The 19307-nt window shown below is 42.8% G+C and overlaps 1 protein-coding gene across 4 annotated transcripts in view; it reads left to right on the top strand.

Annotated features, from left to right (window-relative positions):
- The window catches only part of OGDHL (oxoglutarate dehydrogenase L), a 73110-nt gene extending 54752 nt beyond the window's left edge, over positions 1–18358 (top strand). For all 4 annotated transcript variants that reach the window (XM_077350565.1, XM_077350567.1, XM_077350566.1 and 1 more), the window contains exons 17-23: positions 5465–5643; positions 6433–6504; positions 6814–6939; positions 8298–8370; positions 11448–11611; positions 12962–13116; positions 14066–18358. In XM_077350565.1, coding sequence (XP_077206680.1) covers positions 5465–5643; positions 6433–6504; positions 6814–6939; positions 8298–8370; positions 11448–11611; positions 12962–13116; positions 14066–14189 — 893 coding nt within the window. In that variant the 3' untranslated portion in view covers positions 14190–18358. The remainder of the gene's footprint in view (positions 1–5464; positions 5644–6432; positions 6505–6813; positions 6940–8297; positions 8371–11447; positions 11612–12961; positions 13117–14065) is intronic.
- Positions 18359–19307: the final 949 nt, after the last annotated feature.

Raw genomic sequence — 19307 nt, 5'->3', positions numbered from 1 at the left:
CCATCTTTGGAAATTTTTAAACAGAGGCTGGGTAGCCATCTGATGGAGAGGCTGATTCTGTGAAGGCTCAAGGGGGTGACAGGTTACAATAAGATTGTAATCCATTCTGTCAGAGTGAAGTTTCGACCATTAAATAATTGAATCATGTTCCCTATATCTACATACCTGTCTGTTTATCTTCTCTTGAAATGCTTTGCTGGCATAGATGGAAGAGATCAGGAGACTAAAATGGACAGGAAGTCAATGGATTGTTCAAGAAACTAGGACCGTTTATGCACTGGAGGTTTCATGCCAGGCTGCAGGCTGGAGTTTTAGTCCTGGCATGTTGCCCCACCTCTTCCTTCACCCACATGGGGGAGCATTTGGCCTGGTGCACCTCATCTGCCCCTGATTTGTGCTCCTGCACGGGAGCTGGGACAGTGAAGTTTCCAGTGCATAAACGGTCCTAATGCCTCTTCCTGCATAGGACAGTCGAATGGCATTCCAAGGATTTAGAGTGTCATAGGTGCCTTTGTAACTGCAGCATCAATTAAAATAAGCCCTGCCCATTTCTCACATCTATTTGTATGCACAACAACCAGCATAACTCATGCTAAAGAAAGGAGTAAAGAAAAGGGTGCCTAACATGACAGGAATCCAAGTGCCAAGAATGAATGTAGTTCCCTTTGCCATGTCACTGTTGATGTGGTTACTTCAGAACAGCAGTGATGCATATGATTGGCTTGCTCCCCAGTCAGTAAAGCTTTTTTTTCACCAATTAATAGTATTTTGCACCCCATCAGAAGAAATCTAAAAGTCTTCTGATTCTGAATTGTATTTGTAATTGTCCTGTTAATTGAACTTGAAAGTCTTTTGTGGAATATCACACCCCATTCTGCTTTCTCTTCATCACTCCTTTTTCTGTAAGCTGATAAATAGCTCTATATGATGTTATTTTTTGCTGTGAGAGGAATATATGTTCTCTTTCAAGTTGAATGATCCATTTAAATACAAACAGGCTAGGGAAAAGGGGGTGACAAGAGGGCAAGCTTAGAGAAAGGGCAAGGTTTTGCCTAACAGGCAATTTTAGTCATAGTTATGTGGCAGAAATAAAAAAGAGAAATACCACGGAGTTAAGGTAGGTCATTAAAAAAGATTTGGTTAATATTATATTTAATTATGTTTTCAGGAACTCGCTAGCTCTGCTTGAAGTCTCACATTACGAAACAGCACAATGAAGTAGCATAGCAATTACAGCTATTGCAGCCATTTGCTATTAATCTACCTCTACGAAGTCGCTGGGCAAATAATACATTTTTCCTCCTTTTTTTTCCATGCTGACCAATTATGTAATGGCCCAGTTCCTGCCACAGAACTAGGATTTTACTAAAGCTCTGTTTCTAAACCTTTAAACTTGAAGAGTTTGTTTTTATATTCCACTTGTCACTACCCAAAGGAGTCTCAGAGGGGCTTACAGTTGCCTTCCCTTCCTCTCCCCACAGCAGACACCCTGTGAGGTAGGTGAGGCTGAGAGAGCTCTGAGAACTGTGACTAGTGCATAGTCACCCAGCTGGCTGCATTTGCAGGAATGGGGAATCAAGCCCAGTTCTCTAGATTAGAGGCCACTGCTCTTAACTACTATATAAAACCTGGTATGTAGCTAAATATAGATTGATAAATCTCAGAACTGTCATTTATATACTAGCACTTTTCAGAGCTGAAGTGAAATGGAATCTCCCAGCATCTTAAAGACATGCAGTGACATCAGCTTTCATAGACCAGAGTGTGCTTGTCTAGATGTATGAAGTATGTCTTCTGTTGGCAAATATGTACATAGGGAAAAATACAAACAGTGAGATCAAAAAGCAGTGGAGTAATGTATTTATTTTACTTCATGTATACTTGCCTTTCTCCCAATGGTGACCCAAAGTGATTGACATCCTTCTCCTCCATTTTTCCTTAGAACATCCCTGTAAGTCAGGTTAGGTCACCCAGCAATCTTTTATGGCTGAGCAGGGAATCCATCCTTTTAGTCACTAAACCACACTGGGTCTGAAGCCTCCAATACAATTCTTGCTTCAGGCATTAGACATCCTGCTATAGCTTAACATAAGATCATCCTCCCCAATCTACAATATGTAGTTAATAATAGTTGCCATGGGCTTACCTTATACAGATTACTGGGTAATGTATGTGGAGTGCTTTGGACCCTCTAAAGTAGCGATCCCCAACCTTTGGGCTGCGGACCACATGTGGTCCTTCGACTAATTGGAGGTGGGCCCCAAAGGATGCCTTCTCCCCCACCCCCCGGCCCTTTACTTCATCCCCCCCCCCTGGCCCTTTACAACACACTTCGGGTGTCATTGTCTCCCATCACTCCCAGATGGGACTATCTCGTTGCAGAGAAACAAGCTCAGGGTTCCCATTGATTTGTCATTGTCACGAGTTAAAATTTCCATGAAAATAAAATGTTCCTTATGTTCATTGTTGTGGCGTGTCTGTATCTTATTTTGAAGGGATGTTTAAACATTACCATAGCGATCAAAGAGCGTTAGGGCAGTGGTTGAGAGTAGAGGAGTAAACTACCCCCCCCCACCAGGCCTCAGTAAAAGGCGTTGAGTGGTCCCCGGTGAGTGGTCCCTGGTGTTGAGTGGTCCCCAGTGATAAAAAGGTTGGGGACCACTGCTCTAAAGTGTTATGTAAGTACTCAGTATGAGTTATCTGTACACCGCCCGTGGCGCCGCGGGCGCCACGGACTAAATAAAACAGTAAGGGGTTCTGGGGCGGGATGTGTCCGGGATGAGGAAGGGTCCGGATTGGACCCTTCCTCATGACAGACAACTGGAGGGACCAAACGGCAGGCGCGAAGCGCCTGCCGATTGGTCCCTCCGATTCCCAGCCCCAGCAACTGCGAGCCGCGCTCAGCGCGGCTCGCAGTTGCTCCCGGCCTGACGTGGTGAGAGGCGCGAAGCGTCTCTCACCGCGTCAGGCCGGCCCCAAGGAAGCCCCCGCCGCAAACACAACACAAGACTCCAGCCGCCGAGAAGCTGCAGAAAAAAAAGAAATACCCCCGGAGGAGCCTTTCGCCGCTAGCGCGACGAGAGGCAGCAGAAAAAAAAACCCCTGTAGGAGCTCCAAGCCGCCGCGCCGACGAGAGGCAGCAGAAAAAAAAAAACCCTGTAGGAGCTCCAAGCCGCCGCGCCCACGAGAGGCAGCAGAAAAAAAAAAACCCTGTAGGAGCCTTTCGCAGATCCAAGCAGCAGAAAACAAAACCCTGTAGGAGCCTTTCGCAGATCCAAGCAGCAGAAAAAAAAAACCCTGTAGGAGCCTTTCGCAGATCCAAGCAGCAGAAAACAAAACCCTGAAGGAGCCTTTCCCAGCTCCAAGCAGCAGGAAAAAAAACCCCTGTAGGAGCTCCAAGCCGGCACGCCCACGAGAGCTAGCAGAAAAAAAAAACCCTGCAGGAGCCTTTCACAGCTCCAAGCAGCAGAAAAAAAAACCCTGTAGGAGCCTTTCGCAGATCCAAGCAGCAGAAAACAAAACCCTGAAGGAGCCTTTCCCAGCTCCAAGCAGCAGAAAAAAAAAAACCCTGTAGGAGCCTTTCACAGCTCCACGCAGCAGAAAAAAAAAGCACCTCCTGGTGTCCCCTGGTTCCTAGCGCCCATTGCATTCCTGGTTGCAATGGGCTTTCTTGCTAGTATTATTATATTTCCCCATAGTAATATGCAAGTATTACTATGCAAGTATTACTATTGCAAGTATTACTAGTCATTTCCCTTGCTTCCAGAGAAATAGAGAGTTTATATGTGTATATGTATACATATACATATACATATTCACACACGCACACACACGCACACACACGCGCACACACACACACACACATACATATATATATATATATATATATATATATATATATATATATATATATATATATATATATATACACACACACACTCTCTATTCCTCTGGAAGCAAGGGAAATGATTAGTAATACTTGCATATTACTATGGGGAAATATAATAATATCACTCATATATATAACTCATATATATATTTGGCTTTCCTGAAGTTTTTCTTTCTCCAGAGAAGTAATATGAAATTTCAGATTCTACTTCATTTGGGAAACACGTTGCTCGACAAGATGGTCCTTTGGTGTAATCCAGCAGGACTCTTCTCGTCTTAAAAAACAGGTTGTAGTGATCAGCTCACAAAGAGGATCCCATTAACCAGGAGAGGGAAAGAGAGGGAAAGATTGTTGAATGTAAATTAATATAGTTTTAATGGAGTGGAAAGTTGCAAGATAAATTCGCACTTCTTGTCCCTTTGCTATCTTGTCAATAGCCACTAATGTACTATTTGTGCTCCCTCATAAGAAAGGTAGCATCACAAAGCATAATCTCCTTAGAGCTTCGTGTTTCTATTTTATTTGTTTGTTTATTTATTTATTTCCCACCACTCTTGGCCAAGCCAGTTTGCGGCAGGTTACAGATTAAAAACCATCATCAAAATTACAATAAAACAGAATTAAAAAATACAATAACCCTTAAAATAGTACAAAAGTACAAAATGGTGGCAGGCATGTAACCAATCAAGTTTTCCCTCCCCCCCAATTGATCCCCACCCAACAAACCCCGCCTACACCTAACCCATGCCACAAGTGGATGGTTAGTTGTAATCGTGTCTAGGTAGTAAAGATGCCCAAAATGAAGGGGGAAGGGCACAGATCTTCCAGCCAAATGCCTGGTGGAAGAGCTCCGTCCTGCAGACCCTGTGGAACTGTAATAGCTCCGACAGGGCCTTCAGCTCGTCCTGGAGCTCATTCCACCAGGTAGAGGCCAGGAACAAATAGGCCCTGACCCTGGTCAAGGCTAGGCACACTTCATGCAGACCAGGGATCACACGTTTATTAGTACCCACAGAGTGTAAGGCTCTGCAGGGGGCATAGGGAGATAGACAATACCCCAGATATGTCAGGATCAGACCTAGAACCTTGAATTCAATTAGGAACACCAGTGGTCACCAATGCAGCTGCTTCACCACTGCTTGAATGTGGGACCTCCAAAATGTTCCCATGAGAACCCTAGCTGCTGCATAATGTGCCAGTTGCAACTTCCAGGTCAAGAACAAGGGAAGGCCCGGGTAGAGCAAGTTGCAGAAGACTAATTTGGAGGTGACCATCACATGGATTACTGTGGCCAGGTGTTCTGGGGACAGATAGGGCACTAGTAGCCTCACTTGGTGCTTTTAGAAGACCAACCATGTAGAAGTTTATTGTGACAATTCCAATGACTTTCAAAAAAATCTTAGCACTTCTGTTTCTGACGCGGAGAAGGAAATGCCACAGTGTAAGAGACGAACTCTTAACTCATGCATTGTACTCATTAATGTTACTCATCTTCCAAATTAATTCTCTGTTTGTCCCATTTACTCGTAGTAGAATATACCGTGTCTTACTTATGTCTTTTCCCTTTATATTTAGGCTTTGAACTTGGCTTTGCCATGGCAAGTCCCAATGCTCTGGTCTGCTGGGAAGCTCAGTTTGGTGACTTTCACAATACAGCACAGTGCATAATAGACCAATTTATCAGTTCAGGTCAGGCCAAGTGGGTTCGTCACAATGGGATAGTCCTACTCTTGCCCCATGGAATGGAAGGCATGGTAAGGATTTCGTAGATAGATCACAGTAGTATTTCTGTGTGCATGTAAAAACCATTTCTGAGCCCTTATTAATAGGTTTGTAAAAATAGACATCCTTTAAAAACACAGGGAGAATGTTACTAGGTTCCATGGTTTTTTTGTACAAACCACAAAAGAGAACTGAAAAAAATTATTTTAGTAGCTAAGCTTGCAATTCTGTGATGCTTGTATTTGAGAAAGTCAGTAGGAAAGTCAGCTGAAATCAGTAGGACTTGTTTCCGAGTATATAAAGATCAGTTTACATGTAGCATAAGCACATAGCATGAGTATAAGTACCACTACTGCATGTATGACTGCATGTATCAGGATACTTGCATCATGATATGACTGCTCCCATGTGAACAATATTCCCATCATACCCGTCTAAGCCCATTGAAGTCATCAAGCATATTATGGAGTAACGCAGGATAACAATGTTGAAGACACTTTTGAACTTGCAGAGTCACTCCCTCTCTGTGTCTATTAGTAAACAGAATTTGTCTTAGATTCTCATTCTTCTTTAACCTGACAGCTATTCAGGTTCCTGTTCAATTTCTGTATAGTTCATTACAAGGCATACCACTGCAGTATCTCTTTAAAATAATGCTATCATCTGAAACCACAGATGAGCAGTTGAGAGAATCTCATGGAATGGCGGCTAGTTCTTGCTCGTGAAAGGCTGGCCAGGGGCTCTTTTGGCATGCATGGCAAGTGGCAGAGATTCTTCACAGGCACCTAAACTTGTTTTCTTCTAAATGATGTGATTATCAGGGCCCAGAGCATTCTTCAGCGAGGCCGGAGAGGTTCCTCCAGATGAATAATGATGACTCTGATGCTTTTCCAGTAAGTAGATCTTTCTTCTTTTCTGGCTTCCTGTATCTCTATGCACTGTACTGGCTGTTCAATTCTTCTCTGTAATGTCCCCTTTGTGACATTTGTTTTGATTTCATTGGAGTTTAGGAAACTGTGTACTTTATCCTGCCTCTTTTGCCCGACACATTCAAACTTAGAAAACAAACACATGTCGTTTACAGATTGACTGTGCTGCAATTAGTATTTACAAAATATAAAAGTACAGAGAATGTAAACAGCCATAACAAATGCAGTGATTCAAACAGTGGCTGATTTCCTGATGTCTTTATCCCCGTTCAGCAATTTGACGGTGATTTTGAGGTTTCCCAACTCTATGACTGCAATTGGATTGTAGTAAACTGTTCCACTCCAGCCAGCTACTTCCATGTTCTCAGACGGCAGATCTTGCTGCCATTTAGAAAACCGGTAAGTAGAGAAATGTGTCATGATTGTCATAATTGTGATGTTGCAGCATGTTCTCTGTGACATAATGAGGTGTGGATGTATTGGAGTGGGATGGTAAAAGTACTTTGCCCCTGAAAAATGCATGTGTATCCTGTAGATTGCCTTGTATATGAAAAAGATTGAATTCAGAGGGAGGTTTGAACTTATACTTCTTCTATATAGTTTGATTTTTCTGTACCTGTTTTCTGAGTTGTATGAATCTTGGTACATACGTTTTTAAGTGCTGTCAAATTGCAATGACTTATGGTGACCCCAGCAAGGGGTTACCAAGACTAAAGACAAACAGAGGTGGTTTACCATTGCCTTCCTCTGCTGAACTTTCCTTGGTGGCTTATGAATCCCAATACTGCTTTCTTGACTTTTGAGCCTTGTTATTTTGGCCAGTGGTTTGATACTTTTGCCCATATCACAATATGTAATATAAATTTTAAGTATCAAAATAGTATTTGGGCAGGCTGGAGATTTCTGAAGCATTTGACAAGTTAGTTGCCCAAATCTCAGTAAGTTTTATCGGAAAAGGGACTTCTAGGTTAGGAGTGTGTTGAGGAGTCCATGGCTGGACTCTGTGGGTTCTCAGGCTAAACTTGTGTCAATAACCAGATGTTTGCTTTAAATAATAAATGAATAGTTTATTATAAAGAATTTAGAAAAACTATTTAGATAGAAAATTAATTAGTACAACACAACACTCTTGAGACAAGCAACACAAAATAACGAAGCTAGCTTACTACCTGATACATGAAACCTCTGTCTGAAGGCACATCCTTAGTCACCTACATAGTCACCTACATTGGTCCCAATTCAAAATCTTTCCTATGATGCTGCACCTGTTCCATAGATGTAGACTAGTGAAAATCCAAGCTAACCAACTCTCTCTCCGTCATTAGGCCCAGATATAACTTTAGGCCCACTGTGGTCAGGCAATTAGCCTGGCCAATCAAAACTCATCCCTGGTGGAATCCTCCAGCAAATTGCCGCATCTCTCTCACTCTCCTCCCTCCCCTAGCAAAAACCCAGGTTTCCCACAGAACTAATTATCCAAGTCAGGATAGTGTCCTTGGGAGTGATAAGGAAGCCATCCTGAACCAGCCTCTAATTGTGAGCACCTGCAAGATGGGACAGTTCTGCATAACTCAAGTTAACCCTTGGGAGGAGGGATTGAGATTGTTTTGCTTGACAAAATGCTTTCACTTTGGTTCATTTTCACGGTGTCTATGTGCTGTGTGTTTAATGGAATAAGGCATCCCTTTCTGTATGCAGAATAATCTGTATGGGAGTGATGGCAACATTTAAGGGTTCTAACACTGCCCATTTTGCAGCTAATTATCTTCACGCCAAAGTCCTTGTTGAGACTTCCTGAAGCTAAGTCCAGCTTTGATGAAATGGTGTCAGGTAAGTTCAGTTGAGTTATTTTATTTTAGAAGGATGTTGTCAGGCTCTTCTGCGGGAGACTCCAGCCTCCTTCTCGTGGTAGGAGTGCTGCATGAGAGATGCTGCAGCATGGCACTTTCCTATGCTGGCAGTGTCCCCGTTTCACAAAGCCACCCCTGTGAGTCTCATATCAAGAGTGAAGTGGGAGAAGGGACTGCCATGAAACTTTCAGTGAAATCCCATGCAGTTAATTAGTGCAGGGATTATTATGTGCAGTGAAAGATCAAAAGGCTGTTCTCATTCCTCTGCAAACATTCCGTTAATTCTAATGGTTCAGGCACTAATGCTATTGCTAGATCTGCTAGTTCTGTTGATAACTTGTTGCATAAATTAAAAAATATAGGGCTCATTGTTGGGAATGAGTTCGGTAGCACTGAAATACTGCTTCTTTCTGCTCTGGAACTGATCAGTCAATGAGCACTAGCTCTTGACTGTCCCACCGTTATCTGCAGGAATTCCTCTACTCCTGATTTTGTCTTCTCACAGCATCCTTCATCATCCTGTGATGCTGGAGAAAACATTTTTCATTTCCACAGACTAATTCTGCTGAATGGGCGCACAGACTAATATGCCGGGTGGGTGAAGGAAGAAGGTCGTTTTTTCTTTTGTGGTGTGGCCGAATGCAACGAGAATGTGTATACATGAGGCTGTTTTTTTTTAATGTGTTAGTGCTCTAAACAAAATCCCTAAATTATAAAGAGCAGAGGAATCAAATCCAGTTATGCTGACAATTTAACAACAGGGCATCTTGGAAAGTATAACCAATATTTTTGACATACAGGTTAATCAACTGTTTTGCTGTTGCTTTCTGAAAGCTCCAGTCTACCAGCCAAGCATGATAAAAGATCGTCTGTATTCTTATTGAATGGCTTTCCTCTGTCCCAAGGTTTTTGATGATAAAATATGAGATGATAAAAACATTTCCATTCAGAACTGACACCCCCTCTTTTCTCAAATGCATTTGTTGGTACAGTTTTGTAATTAATATTAGCACCTTTGATATGTGCTGTCTTTGTTTATAATGTATTGCTTTGATTAAAAAATCAGATACTGTGGCAAACAGAAGACAATTGCCATTGTCATTTCTATTGTGAGGATAAAGGACCTAACAAAGTAGCTGAGATCATCTCTGCTTTGCTTCCTGGATTAGTTGGAGTTAGGCAGTCTAGAACTGTGTCCTTAGAACAAAATTCTTAAATAAGCCTCTCTTATATAGTTTGAACTAGATGAAGCTTTGAACACAGTCAAGAGTAGCCCTATTTGAAGGTGCTCTTAGTAGTCTTGCTTAGGCATTGACAACTGGTAGCCCAGGCTCTCAATTTATCCTCCAGAATGGTATTATCTGGTACCCAGCTGGGAATCTTTATGTGCCAGCTCTTCACTTGCCGGTATGAGCCAAGGCATGTGAGAGTTAGTGGCTAAGAAGACAGCCTTAGGACAAGAGTGGGTCTTAACCAATGGCTAACAGGTACAGCTGCCCTGATCCCTGTGCTGAGGGGGATGACTGCTCTCAGCCCTACTCCAAGAGAAGGGGAAGCAGAACAAAAAGGAAAGCTTCTGCTGCTGACAGTGATAGTCTCCTATGCCCACCCTGTATGGGACTCAGCAATGGCCACTTTTGGCCACTACGTTTGAGGCTCAGGCATCTGGAATGGCTCTGTTTTTTGTCCTGGGCCATGGGGGTGGCAGTGATTCTAGGGTTCAACTTGGACTTTTGTCCAGGGCCCAAATCACTAATGTCACCTCTGCTTTGGTAGAGCTTTTGCTGCAGTTGCTTGAGGAACTCTTTCCCTGTGTCCTAGCAGGAGTCAGTCAGCGGGCATGGGCAACGCTGGTCCTTGAGCTTGTGCTCAAGACAGAATATGGCCCTTGAGAAAATTCAAGCTTCTGAAGGCATGTGTGATGATCCACTAACCTTGTAAGCTGCCTTCAGGTTTCAGGGAAGGGCAGCATAAAAATAGTAGAATAAATAATAACAATAATACTAGATTTGAAAGTGGAAGGATGATTTTCTCATTATATGGAGCCAGTAATAAGCTCTTCTGAATTTTCATAGTGATCAGTTGGTGATCTAGGTACAACAATTCAGCAGAACTCCCTGACTTCATTGTACACGTCAAACACAAAAGCAGAAATCAACACCCTGTTAGGCAGAATCCTAATAGACCATCCTATACTATTTTTGCTGACAATCTCAGGTCATTGTCTACTTCTCTGTCTTACTAACTGAAAAATCACTCCAATTTTGAAAAACATATGTATGTTTCGGGATATAAACAATCCTTGCCATGTTACACCTAATGATATATTTTCTATATAGTGTGTAATAGAAACACTGAGGAGTCTAATTTGAATTATGCAATGTGCAGTTTAGGGAATCTTTTACATCTCTTCTCTACTTAACATATAATTATGTTATAGCTCCTAATATAAATGAGTTTGGATTTGGCCTAACAATGTTGCTTTCTGCTTTTGTATTTGACATATTTGCACGGCACTTTCCTTGTTGTTTGGCTTCATTGTACGTGTGCCAGTTAAGGAAGTGGTTGGTTTGATTTGTCATTTGTCCATATGTAATAACTTGGATCTTGGTCTCCCTTTCTACTGTCAGAAGCAGGGGAGTGTCATTTTTGTGGATTCCCTGCCCCATTACTGCAGACTGCTTTGACCTCTCCCCTCCCCCCATATACCTGGGGAAACTACTGACCCACAGAGGCTCAATTTGGGAAATGTAAAAGACTGCAGAGGAAGGGTGGAGAGGGGACAGTTGCCCTGTTTTGTGGCGCAGGTCTGTCTGCACTGCTTAGGATCCAAGCCAATGTCTTCCCCCTCCCTGTAAATCACGTGCCGAGGATGAAGTGAATTAGTGACCTCTGCTGAGTCAAATAATGAAGGAAAGTTCAAGATACTGTTGTGGGAGGGATCAGTAATAATGGATGAAAATCCAACTGAAAACTACCATCATTGTTAATACCAGAATAGTTCTCTTGGAGACCTTGGAGACCAGAGACCTTGAAGCATTTTTGTTATGCATTTAGGCACCAGTTTCAGACGTGTGATTGCTGAAGAAGGGCCTGCAGCTGAAACCCCTGGAGATGTGAAGCGGGTGATTTTCTGTACAGGGAAGGTGTACTATGATCTCATTAAAGAGAGAAAGAACCAGGACTTGGAGAAGGAGGTGGCTATAACCAGATTGGAACAGGTAAACCCAAATGGTTGAAACTTGCTGTGCAGAAAACTTGAAATCTTTAGCCTATGTTTGATTTTACATATCCACATGCCTTCTATGTAATGGGAACAGCATGGGGTAACCATAGTGCTGGGGAAATTTAATGAAAAAAGCAACTTCTTTAATGAATTAAGAGGAATCATGATCTGAGAACTCTGATATCTGGATTCAAATCTTATCAAATGTAAATTTACTTGGCTGACTTGTAGATAGTTTAAAATCCCAGGCTTAAAAAAAAATCATCATGAAGGTACTGTTTTCATGGGAGATGTTTCAGTGCTTGTGCATTTCCTTTACTTGTAAATAAGAGAAATCTGGGTTGGCTACACAATGTCTATTGGAAGGTTCTTCTACTTATATTACCACATTGACATCAGTACTATGAACAAGAACTGCAGGCCACAGTTCTGTTGCAAGAACACTTTCAGAAGTCTTGTGCTGACTGCCAGGTTTTGCACACCGTGATTAAGCCAGATGCAGAGGGCCTTTGATTCATTTGATGCCAGCAAGAATCAGTCCAGGGCCAAAGATGGCAGTCCAGTTTCTCAAGCAGGGGGCAGTGTTTGGACAGGTGGGGAATACATTATTTACAGACATCCTGTTTCATGTATGAGAGGCAGTAATATTTGCCATACAGCCATATGCATTCTCTCTGCTTGCAGCAGCTCAGCCCGAAGGTGCTTAACGTCATCTGGATCAGGGGTAGGCAAACTGCAGCCCTCCAGATGTCCATGGACTACAATTCACATGAGCCCCTGCCAGCAAAAGCTGGCAGGGGCTCATGGAAATTGTAGTCCATGGACATCTGGAGGGCCACAGTTTGACTACCCCTGATCTGGATTGTGCCCCAAGAGATAGTGATGAGAATGATTGTACAAATGTTTTTATTGCATTGAGAATAAGTGTCGGAAAACCAGCCATTGCTTAGACCTCCATCTTGTGTAGCAGAAAAATACTCACTTGCAAGACTTGCTTTCTTTTACATTCCTGTGTGGGAGAAAAGAAGCCCTGATTCTTTGGATCAAGATATTTTAAAACACTCCTTGCCTGCTCGTTTGACATGAAGCCTGCAATTAATTTTCACTGCTAATCTTTTTGATTCTTTCCAAAGGACATGATTTCATTTTGTGAACAAATATTAATCGCTTACAGCAGTGGTCCGCAACCTTCATTAGGCTGCGGACCGGGGGAGGGAGGGTGATCTGGCTGCCGAGCATGCGCGACAGCCGATGCTCAAATGCGCATGCGTGATGGCATGCGCAACGGCCAACGTGCATGCGCAGCACTTTCGTCTTATTTTTTTATATCTTGTTTTTTTTCTAGATTTCTCCTTTTCCTTTTGATTTGTTAAAAGTGGAAATGGAAAAGTATCCTCAAGCCGATATTTTGTGGTGTCAAGAAGAGCATAAGAACATGGGCTACTATGACTATGTCAAACCTCGTTTCCGCACCATTGTAAACCATACTCGACCTATATGGTAAGAAGCCTGCATAGAATTCTTTTTTTTCAGCCACAGTAGTACATTTTCTGTGTGTGTGTGCATGTGTACTTGTGTTGCAGAGCAGTTAGCGATGAGTCTTTGGTATTTCCAGCTGGGCTGACTGAACCAATCTTGTATATTTGGATTGGCATCAGATTCAAGCTTAGGTCTTTCCCTGCCTTGCAGTCAGCTATCTGTTTTAAAGAGGAGGTGTGAGGTACTGAACCTGGGGACTCCTACATACACAACATATGCACTATCACTGAGCAAGGGTCTAGGACAGCTGCTCTCTGCCTTTTTAAGATGATAAGCAAGCCTTTCTAGGATCTTAAATAGCAACATTTAAACCATGTTACACTGTATGTCTGCTTATTTGTCAGTCTGCAGTAGCAATATGACACTTGACAGATAATATCTTGGGATGCAAGAGACAGTGGTTGAAAAAGTTATGTTAAGAAAAGTGTGTCTCGGTGGAGCTTATGCTCTCTAATGGGACAAGTTGGCTGAGCTAGCTTTCTCCCAGTCTGAAAACAAAAATAGGCAGCATAAACAACTAGCTCCAGAGAAGGCTTTCTCCACCAGGGTTTTGTGAAACCCTGGAGTTTCTTGATGGCCCTGGAGGGGTTAATTGATGGCCCTGGATGGGAGTTAATTAATTTTCATATTTCTAAAAAAATTGGTTAACATTTATTGGGTGATATGGCCATATATGGTCATGTCGACAAACACTCCCTCCCACACACAGACACAAAAACAAAGTAAGAACAGAATCAGCCCTGGTCTAGAAAGTATGATCCGAGGCAAACAGCTGCAAATTTCTGCCCATAGAAGCAACCGTCCATAGGAAATACCTAGAATACCTGAGAATTATTACAACTGTATGTCTGCTTCTAAAACCGCCCCCTCTCTTTTCTGTTGGTCTGCCTTTTATCCCTTCTAAATCAAGGTACGTTGGTCGTGAACCGGCTGCTGCTCCGGCGACTGGTAACAAGAACACTCACCTGGTGTCACTTAGGAGATTTTTGGACACTGCTTTCAACCTGGAAGCTTTTGAAGGAAAGATGTTTTGATCTTAATACAGCAGCCATTCCTTTCCATGTGTAGTGTACTGTTTATGTAGGAAAGGTCATGGCTATCGCAGGAAATAAAAATCAGTGGAAAACTTGGTATTTTAGGGTTGAGTCTTTTACAAGCTGTGCTTAGCTCTCTTGTGGTGTATACAATGAATGTGCAAGGTACACTTTCCTTTTTTCCCCTTTCTGTGTGGTTTTATGAACTACAGCACAGCTACCTCTTGGCAAAGAGAAACATCTTTTGCTCTAAATTTTGAATATTCAAGATTGGCTATACCTGTGTATGTATTTAATGAGGTTCATTTACATGAGAGATAAATTTTTTTGGTTTTGTCTGTCGCTTGTTAAATAGCCTAACGTAGCTCAACTCAGCACAATCTTCTGACAGGTAATGCCCGCAGAAGAAGGGATGCACTCTTGCATGTCTGCTTCACTGTTAAGATTTGCATGTCCCAAACTGCTTGGTCAGCCAGATCTTCACAGTGCAAGCAAAGGAGGCAAGTGCACAACGATAAGACAAGGATCATAGGATGTGTTTAAAGTGTAGTTTTGGAGCGATTCTGATTCATACCTGTTTTTTAAAAAGTCAGAAGCCAGTTCTCAAAAAATCAATCACTGTGCAGACAAGATGCAATGCAATACACTTGAAAATGCCCCATCATGGTTTTATAATAAAATAGCAAAAATGGGCTTCCCAAGCTGCAGTTACTTACTGTCTGGACAGCCAGTTATAAAGTTGTGGTGAACAGGATGCATGGAAGTCTTGGCAGATGGTGGGGAGAACTAAGAAAGGGAAATCAGTTGTTCGAAAGGAAAAACAATTATTAGGTAAGCATGCAAGAACTACAGATGATGGTTTTTTCATAAATTCTTGAATGTTAGGTTAGTGAGCATGAACAGAGTTCAAATATAGATGTTGGCTTGAAAAAAAATTATATTGGCTTATAAATTCTCCCTTTCCTCCCGATAATCCTTAGGTGTCCAAGGTGGGCAAAAGAGAAACCTCTATCCTTCAATAACCTAAGAGAGAGAGGCGGTATTTAGAGTGTCAAACTAGGAATCCGGGAAACCCAAGTTCGTATCCCTGTTCTGCCTTGGAAGCTTGCTGGGTGAGCCTGGGCCACATACTCTTTCTCAGCCTAGAAGAAGAGTGTTGGTTCAACCCGAAGGAGTCTCAAAGCTGCTTACATTCACCTTCCCTTTCCTCTCCCTGTGAGGTAGACACCCTGTGAGGTGGGTGAGGCTGAGAGAGCCCTGATATTACTGCTCAGTCAGAACAGCTTTATCCGTGCTGTGGCAAGCCCAAGGTCACCCAGCTGGTTGCTTGCTGCCAGATTAGAAGTCTGTACTCCTAACCACTGCACCAAGCTGGCTCTCTAGCCTACGTCACAGGGTGATTCTTGTGAGGACAAGAGGGAAAACTGATGGTGTAAGCTGCCTTGGATCCCACTGATAAGATAAGCAGGGCTGAAATACCTAATTAAATACTATTTATATCAGCTTTATTAATCGATCAAAAGTACTAGTGCAATCAAATGATAATAAAACAACCATGAAATAGAGGAATAGGGAATGAAGGAGTTTTTGGGTATACCAATATGAAGCCTGATATAGTCAGACACAAGAGAAGAGGAGAAAGAGAAATGAGATGCAGCAGCAGGGGACTCCTGCTAATAGGTGAGTCACTACTTAAAAAGATAATGGAGCTCTAAATGCCAGGGACCCAGGAAGAGCTGCTGACCTGCCTGTATTTGAGTCCCTCATTTATTGTTGTTGCAGCAAGAACTGATTGGGCCCAATTCACTGTTATTGCACATTCCTAACCATTGGCTTGCATTGCATTTGTAGTTCATGCCAGGGTCTTTGTCCTGTTTTTCTAGCATCAGATTTACTCCAAGAAGAAAGACTGGGAGGGAAAATCATGAGGTGTGTTTTAGACAGTTCTGCAAGGTAGATCAGATGTTCTCCCCCTCAGCACAACCTCTGCAGATCTTGCTGTTTCAGATCCACTTGGAGAATCATCCTTGGGGACTAAAAATGCAGCAGAAGAGTGGTAACAGCCTGTGCTAGAGGATGGGCATAACATTTGGCTTTCCTAAACTAGACCATTGGTTCTGCCCATCTGCTTTCCAGCATGCTTTTTGTACAATAGGAAGACACAGTGCCTCTGTCAGATTTTGCACATCCATTTTGCTCTGAATTTGAATTCAAATCTGCAGAATGCTGGAACATGCACAATTGGATCTTCCAATGCTTTAACATGCTAACCAAAGTTGTGCAGGGTGAGCCTTTGGGAATGCTGCAACGAACACATTAAGCCTATTTTGTACCACTTCGCTTAGATTCTATAGCTAGTTCCCACTTGTGCATCGCTGCCATCAGTTGTGGAAGTGATCCTCAGTTCGACCATTTATGCACTGGGAACTTCACTGCCCCAGCTCCCGTGCAGGAGCACAAATAGGGGGTGGATGAGGTGCATCAGGCCAAATGCTCCCTGGTGTGGGTGCCGGAGGAGGTGGGGCAACCTGCCATGACTACAACTCCAGCCTGCAGCACAGCATGAAACTTCCAGTGCATAAATGGTCTTTGCAAGGCATGTTCATCCAGCAATAGATGCTTTCTATTAAAACAATACCAACATCTTTCAATGAACAAAAATTGCCTAGTGCTGGTGGAACATGCTCCACCACAGCAAACACAAAGCTGTATAAAAGGGAAGAAAAGATGCAAGCTTATGTTTCTGGGCTTATAGCAAAAGTGCTGCCTTTCATCTTTAAAGACCTAAACATCTGGGGTCCCTTGGTAGGCTCCTGCTTGTGTTTTGCGATGCTCCAAGAGGGCTCTGCTGCAGGAATCCGCACTCCATGCCTTTTAACTTCTGGTTGTTGAGGAATGTCTTTATGGCAATACCGGGTGTTTTTTGGGGGGGAGGCAGTTTGTTTATTTATTTGGATTTACATACTGCCATCTCTGCTCAGAGAGGTGCAATTAAAACCACAGTCCAGCATTTAAAAACATTTCTGAAAACTCTGCCCTTAGCTATAGAACCCAACCCCAGAGTGGGGGCATGAATACAGGAGGGAGGCCAGTCTGATGTTGGTTATTTTACTGGCCTCAACTAGAAGGCCTGGAAGAAAAGCTCTGCTTGGAGTCCTCGCACAACTCAGTGAGCTCTGACAGGGTCCCGATGTTTTCTGGGAGCTCATTCCACCAGGCAGGAGCCAAGGCCAACCGGATTTCTCTGGGGCTGGGGACCACTATTGATATTGACGGAGGGCAAGGCTCTTCTGGGGACATGTTCAGAGATGTTTTATATATGTTTTATACAAGTAGCATATAAATTATATAAAGCCACCAGTGATAGTGGCTCTTTAACATGTTAACTTTGACTCTTCTGAGCACTTTTCTTCAATGTGGCACCTGTACCATGTTTCAGGAAAGGGAGAAGTCCAATGCCCAGTGAGGCTTCCAATTGAAAGAGTCACTGCCAGAGGAACGTATAAGATGCAGGTCCATCCAATACATAGGCATGCATGGAATGGAAGTCACTATGGCTCTTTTGATTGATAGCAATTGGGAAACGTGCCTGACCATGAGCAGTGGGCAATGTACCACCACTGATCTAAACAGACACATTTACCTGTCTCCCCCTCCTCCCTTTTAAGAGTTAATACTAACAGTGTTGTGGCAAAACCGCATTCAGAGAATAAATTCTCTCCTTATCCCCACATGGCCCCTGTGCAGCTTGTTAAGATTGTTTAAATACTGGCAGGATCTGATCAGAGATTTCCCAGCATCTCTTCTTGTTTGACCCTGAGATAAGCTAAATGGTTAAGCAGCTCCAAGCAGAACTTTTTGTGCTTTTTAAATAAGTTAAGAATTTCAAAGATAAGAACTGGGTGCAGTTTAAATAATAATGGGCCTATATATTTTGCTCTGTTTTTACATGGAAGGACATCTCAGGATAACTTGAAATATTTTCTGTCTCCTTTTCAATGATAAATGCTCTGGTGGCTGGGAACACACATTTAGAATGCAAAATTAACAGACGTAAAAGTGGGAAATGTCAGGTTTCCATTCTCGTTGTTTGTGGACTGTGACATAATGTTTCAGAAATAAATTTTGTCCAATAGTGGAAAACAATAAACAATGGAATATTACATCTATTTTCTTTATGGAGGTTTCTTTTTGACATCTTCTCCTTTTGGGGATTGGTAGCAGCAACCCAATCACATAAATGCTGACATCTCCTGGATCTTCTTTCCTCCCCCACCCCCCAGTTGCTCTGTCATCTTTGTATTTTGATTTGAAGGTTGTGAAATGCAATATAGTATAAGGAAATAGGCCTGGCCTGGATGGGCCAGCCTAGCCTGATTCTGCCTGCCAAGGGAGAGACCACCAAGAAAGTCCAGGGTTGCTATGCAGAAGCAGGCAATGGCAACAAACAAACCTTTGAATGACTGTTGCCTTGAAAAACCTGCAGGGTCTTCTGATGGCACATTACACCACCACCAAGGAACTAGGCTACAGAGAGATAAAGGAGGTTGGCCAAGGAACTTATTCCTCCACACACACCCCGAAAGAAACATTGATTACTTGGTGTGGCAAAATGAACCTGCTTTAGTCTGTAGGCCCTGTTCTACTCTGTCCACTCCAGGAGGTTCCCAACTCCTGGAAAGCTCTCTCTCTCTCTCTCTGCCATCACCACCTGACTAGTATATGGAATTGCTTGCTGAGAAGGTCAGGACTCCCAGCTTCCCTTCTCAGGCCTCAAGCTTTGCCTCTGTGTCTCCTTTTTCCAGCACCTGGCCACCACGGGGAAAATATACTGCCTGGTGCACCCCTGGAGGAATAGCTGCTTGCCACTTCCAGTCTTTCTCCTCTTGGTGCCTCTTTTATAATAGTGTTTTTGTGAGACAGTGGAAATCTACATGGTACAGAGAGCCGCTACCAAAATCCAAAGTTATAAGATATTTACTAAAAAGAAAATGTTCACAAGCAAACTTTAGCACAGCATCAGATTGAGCAAAGAAATGGTAGAACTGGGTAAAAATGCAAATCTATCTGTCCCTCTCACTATACATGGCCTATCAGATGTTAAAATATAGGACAGGC

The sequence above is a fragment of the Paroedura picta genome, chromosome 8 (genome assembly GCF_049243985.1).
Source record: "Paroedura picta isolate Pp20150507F chromosome 8, Ppicta_v3.0, whole genome shotgun sequence".
NCBI lineage: Eukaryota > Metazoa > Chordata > Lepidosauria > Squamata > Gekkonidae > Paroedura > Paroedura picta.
This window is presented reverse-complemented; position numbering and strand designations above follow the sequence as displayed.